At 40.4% G+C, this 5,161-nt stretch overlaps 1 protein-coding gene across 1 annotated transcript; it reads left to right on the top strand.

The window, feature by feature from the left end:
• Positions 1-248: 248 nt before the first annotated feature.
• Positions 249-1,477, top strand: LOC103521887 (ketosamine-3-kinase-like). Its single transcript, XM_008486991.3, has 2 exons — positions 249-647; positions 1,394-1,477. The coding sequence occupies exons 1-2, from the start codon at positions 451-453 to the stop codon at positions 1,461-1,463; spliced, it is 267 nt and encodes an 88-aa protein (XP_008485213.2). The 5' UTR covers positions 249-450; the 3' UTR covers positions 1,464-1,477.
• Positions 1,478-5,161: the final 3,684 nt, after the last annotated feature.

Here is a 5,161-nt window from a genome sequence, read left to right as displayed (position 1 = left end):
ACCATCACTTATTTATTTTACTTCTCTAGTTATTTATTTGGCGGATTCCGTCATTACCTATATTGTTTGTTTGGTTGGTTGTTTTTAAGGAATATTATTGTTCTTTCTCAATTCCACAGAAATCTATGACCCAGCTGTGTTCTACGGTCATCACGAGTAGGTATGAATAGTATGATTTAGCCATCACGTATCTGTTTGGTGGATTCGTTGATGAATTCTACGGGAATCGAACCCGCGACCTTGCGCTTATTACTTTCCTTATCCTATAAGAAGGAAAGTAATGTAATCGACGAAATTTTCGATGTTTTCTTGAGTAATATTAATATTGTTTGTTTCTATTTATAGTCCCACAGCAAGACATTGGTGTTCTTCCTGTTTAAGATGCCCCAGCTAGACCTAAGTACCTATATCGTTTGAAAACCTAATATTTTTTGTTTTTAAGTAATAATAATGTTGTTTTTTGTTTCCACAGAAATATATGACCCAGCGGTGTTCTACGGGCATCACGAGTATGATTTAGCCATCACGTATCTGTTTGGTGGATTTGTTGATGAGTTCTATGAGGCGTACCACTCTATCATTCCCAAAGCTCCGGGGTTCGAGAACCGAATACGAGTTTATCAGCTGTTCCATTACCTCAACCATTGGTAAGTAACGCCCTCGAAGTCTATGGTCTCATAAAGCGATTACTTAAGCCGTATTTTATTATGGTACTTTTTTTATTCCACCAAGGAAATGCCCTCGAAGTCTATGGTCTCATAAAGCGATTATTTAAGCCGTATTTTATTATGGTACTTTTTTTGGTACTTTTTTTTTGGGCGTAATGGTGCGTTTTTTTTTTTTTTTTTTTTTTTTTTTTTTTGTCAGTTGTCACTTAAAAGTATTTATGTAAAGGCCCGCTCCCACTTATCGTGAGTTTCATCCGTTTTTAGCCCGTCCTTCCTTTATTAAATTACAATAGTAATAATAAAAGGTATAGGGACGGACTATTGTATTGATTTTCTTTAACCACGATCGAATAAACTACGGGCTAAAAAATTCCTCCCCTTGAATGTCCTGTAAGCTGTAAGCAATATAATTTAAATGAGAGTATTCCCACTACACACGACACGATTTTTTTTTCCGAACGACAAGTGGGAACGCGCCTTAACTGTTCAAGGAAATGTGTAGGTTTCTCATACAATAATCCCTAAAAGTACTCAAGTACTTACAGGAATTCATTCAAAAAGGAAAAAAGAACGACAAGTGGGAACGCGCCTTAACTGTTCAAGGAAATGTGTAGGTTTCTCATACAATAATCCCTAAAAGTACTCAAGTACTTACAGGGATTCATTCAAAAAGGAAAAAAAGGGTCTTCTATCACGTATCTCTGGTGTGTGTTGACTATTTGCAGGAATCATTTCGGTGTCTCCTACAAATCATCTACTCTGTCCTGTATGAAGTCCATTCTCAACGTGTCTTAGCCTCTGTCCCCCCCTGTCTGTTTAATATCCCCTGCTTGCAAAGCTCCCCCACCTGCTTCCCCAAAAGAGTGTGTATTGTGCTGTTCCCCCTCTTGATTGTCAGTGTCAATGGATCCAGACTCCAGAGCTGTGTTTGTCCCTAATGACTTGTACATAAAAGGTAAATGGAGCAGTTGCAAATGGGTAAAAATTACAAATAAATGGTCGATTCCTATGTAAAAAGTTGGGAAAAATCCAAATCTGAGGTCAAAACTCCGAAAAAATAACTGTAAACGATCGAAAATTCAATTTTTATTTTCCGTTCTAATGAAGATGTGTGACGTCAGACTTAACGCAGTTGCTATTTTCGTCCGCTAGGTAGCGCCAGTATGCAAGCGCGCTAGCGGAGGAGCAGAAAGAACTGCGCAGAAACGTATGCGCACAAACACATTAATGCATTGCCTGCAAGGGAGCTTTGCTCGGGACATTTGATGTGACGTCATCGCCTACGGAAGCGTATGCCGTGACGTCAAAGTTCACGATTTACCGGCATTTTTTTAATCGATTTATCTCGAGATCTAGAAGTCGTAAAAGAAAAAGAAAAATTCCGTTGGTCCTCATTTTTCCCGCTCTATGACTTTGAAACATCACCCAAGTAAGCGCAACTGATCTATTAAGCGTGGCATTACTTCAAGGCGAAGAATACCGCTTGTGTCTTGAACTGTTGAAAAACAAGTCTAACTAAATGGAACCGAAAAAAGAACACCCTGTATACATTTGACGTCACCAAATGGGCGACAGTAAAAGCTTTCACCTTTTAAGTGTGTGTGTTCAAATGTCTCTTCACCGTCTTCACGCTAATTAGATTGTGTTGTCGCTGTCTATTTCGAGAGCAAAGCCACAAAAACTTTTCAACTGTCCCCATTAGGGAAATGAAGTTTTTTTGTGCCCGCGTAAGTTTGTTAAGGTTCTATTTTTGGAAAGATGTAAAGAAAAGACGGGTTATGTTCGTTCTCGGAACGGCTGGCTTTCTCCTATCCTGTCTTTCTTCTCTCTTCGATTTCGGGACCATTAGACCTTGGCGGTTACAGTTCCCTCTGAGTGCACCCCGAACTCCAAGCATACAGCCGGAAAAAAACTTGAACCCCGCCGGGAATCGAACCCAGGACCTCCGGAACCTAGTGTGATACCCACTCGGGCATGGAGGTTACTCTATTTATTTATTAGAGTATGCCAACATAATAAATGTTCAATTCTTTCTCTTTTTCAGGGGTCGCAAAGCAAACGTGTCCAAAACGACCACCCCCCGTCCGCTGTCGACCCGGTCTAAAACCACCTACGTGAAAACGTCCAAGATCTATTTGGACTCTGACAATGAAACCGAAGAACCTTACAACGGCACTACGCTCAGTTTCGGGCAGATTTACGAGTACTTCTATCGACAGGAAGGATTCGATTGGATGAGAAGGAAGAGGAGAAAGAGGGCTGTGGATCGACTGGCGAGATTGCTGGAACTCAGGAAAAAGTATTCTGAAAAAGGCTTCCAAGAGCTCAAAATCTGAAAAAAAATTCCTGTACACGTTGAACGAATGAACGCCCGCCATATCTTGAGGTAATGTTTTTTATGTAAAATTTTCTCCATTGATTGACTGGCCAAGCGCTAGATTATTAAGCTGGAAATGACTTGGAAAAAACGTTCCTATGGAGCCCGCTAAAGTGTAAGTAGTGCTGAAGTTAAGCAACGTTACGTGTGGTGAGCATCCGGATGGGTGACCAAATCTATGAGTACTTCTATCGACAGGAAGGATTCGATTGGATGAGGAGGAAGAGAAGAAAGAGAGCCGTGGATCGACTGGCTAGATTATTAAAAGGCTTCCAGGCTGATTAAAATCTTGGAAAATTTCCTGTACACGTTGAACGAATGAACGCCCGCCATATCTTGAGGTAATGTTTTTTATGTAAAATTTTCTCCATTGATTGACTGGCCAAGCGCTAGATTATTAAGCTGGAAATGACTTGGAAAAAACGTTCCTATAGAGCCCGCTAAAGAGTAAGTAGTGCTGAAGTTACGCAACGTTACGTGTGGTTAGCATCCGGATGGGTGACCAAATCTATGAGTACTCCTATCGACAGGAAGGATTCGATTGGATGAGAAGGAAGAGGAGAAAGAGGGCCGTGGATCGACTGGCTAGATTAGATTATTAAGCTGGAAATCACTTGGGGGAAAAAGTACCTACCCATAATCCAGAATGCTGAGCCCAAAATCGGAGAAAATTTCATGAGGTAATGTTTTGTAAGTACCATTTTCTCCATTTATTAAATGGCTAGATTGTTAAGCTGGAAATCACTTGGAAAAAACGTTACTATGTTCCTATGTGCTTTCGACTGTCAGATTAGTTGCAACTCAGTGTTTGGAGTTCGGGGTGCACTCAGCCTCGTGAGGACAATTGATCGAAATTATTATTGCAAAGAAGGCACTAAGTAATGCTGTGATATCCACAGAAGTTGTGAAAAAGTGTCAAATTAGGACCATAAGTCCTATATACGCCTCGAGGTCGCCTCACGATAAAAAAAAAAAAAGAAAAATTCGTTCGCGGACGAACTGTAACCTGAAAAATATTTTGCAGAGAAACAATTGAAAGAAAACAACTACTAGGGATTTTTTTTTACATTTAAAATGTAATAATAATCACACAGGACAAAATATGAAATGTGTACAATTGTTTTTGGTTGTCTTATGTACAAAGAAAAAAAAAATGGATTTAAAATTTAAATAAAATCGGTTTCTATGTACAAGAGTGGGGAAAGAATAGAATTTAAATTTAAATAAAAAATTATACACGCAAGTAAAATGATGAAAAACTATTATGATATACAATCAATAGTCAAAAAGATGCATTGGTTTCGTTTTACACTAAGGCTAGCCACTTACTATCAGGTAGCCCTGACGATATGTCCATCTGACAGACGGATCTTTTCAGCTGTACCTGTCAAGTCTACCTGATAGTGTGTGTGCTCATCAGGTGTCGGGTCTACCTGAGTGTGAGTGGCTGACCTAAGGAGTAGTACAATAAATACCCAGCCAGCCTAGTTAGCTTTATTCAAATAGAAAGCAAACTAACTAATCAAATTATCTACTTGCCAGCCTGGTTAGCTTAGTTGGTAGTGCGTCTGCCTTGTGAGCGCTAGGCCGCGGGTTCGATTCCCGCCCGGGGTGGATTTTATCCTGATGGGATAATGTTCGTTCTCGGAACGGCTGGCTTTTTCCTATCCTGTCTTCCTTCTCTCTTCGATTTCGGGACGATAAGACCATAGCAGTTACAGTTCCCTCTGTCAAACCTCTTAGAAAAAAAACAGCTATCGACGACAGAACGTTGAATGCACCAGTCCCCGATGACCCACTGAAGTTAAGCAACGTTGCGCGTGGTAAGTATCCGAAGGGGTGACATGGGCTTTTCCCGGCCTCACTCAGGCTGGGTGAGGATGTGAGTAGGCGGGTAGCTTGACGCCGAATGAAGGGTATAACCCACGTCACTAAAAACCTCAGCAGTTGTACAGTGACATTAAAACAAAACATTGATTTCCTTCCTATAGGATAAGGAAAGTAAAAAAGCTCCACCCCTGTTAAAGCAGTAATAATAGTGCTTATTTATACTGCTCGCATAGGACTGTAAAGTCCCTTTACTCCAGCAGTAGGCTACTACTATATATATTGTGGT

The sequence above is a fragment of the Diaphorina citri genome, unplaced genomic scaffold (genome assembly GCF_000475195.1).
Source record: "Diaphorina citri unplaced genomic scaffold, Diaci psyllid genome assembly version 1.1 scaffold6211, whole genome shotgun sequence".
NCBI classification, from domain to species: domain Eukaryota; kingdom Metazoa; phylum Arthropoda; class Insecta; order Hemiptera; family Psyllidae; genus Diaphorina; species Diaphorina citri.
Note: the sequence above shows the minus strand (reverse complement) of the source record. Positions and strands in the feature narration are given on the sequence as shown.

Bases quoted from the DNA above. Each gene is read 5' to 3' on its own strand.
- LOC103521887 (XM_008486991.3), top strand. From the start codon at position 451: ATGTTGTTTTTTGTTTCCACAGAAATATATGACCCAGCGGTGTTCTAC. The intron at 648-1,393 runs GTAAGTAACGCC...GACTATTTGCAG, and splicing joins TTCCATTACCTCAACCATTG to GAATCATTTCGGTGTCTCCT.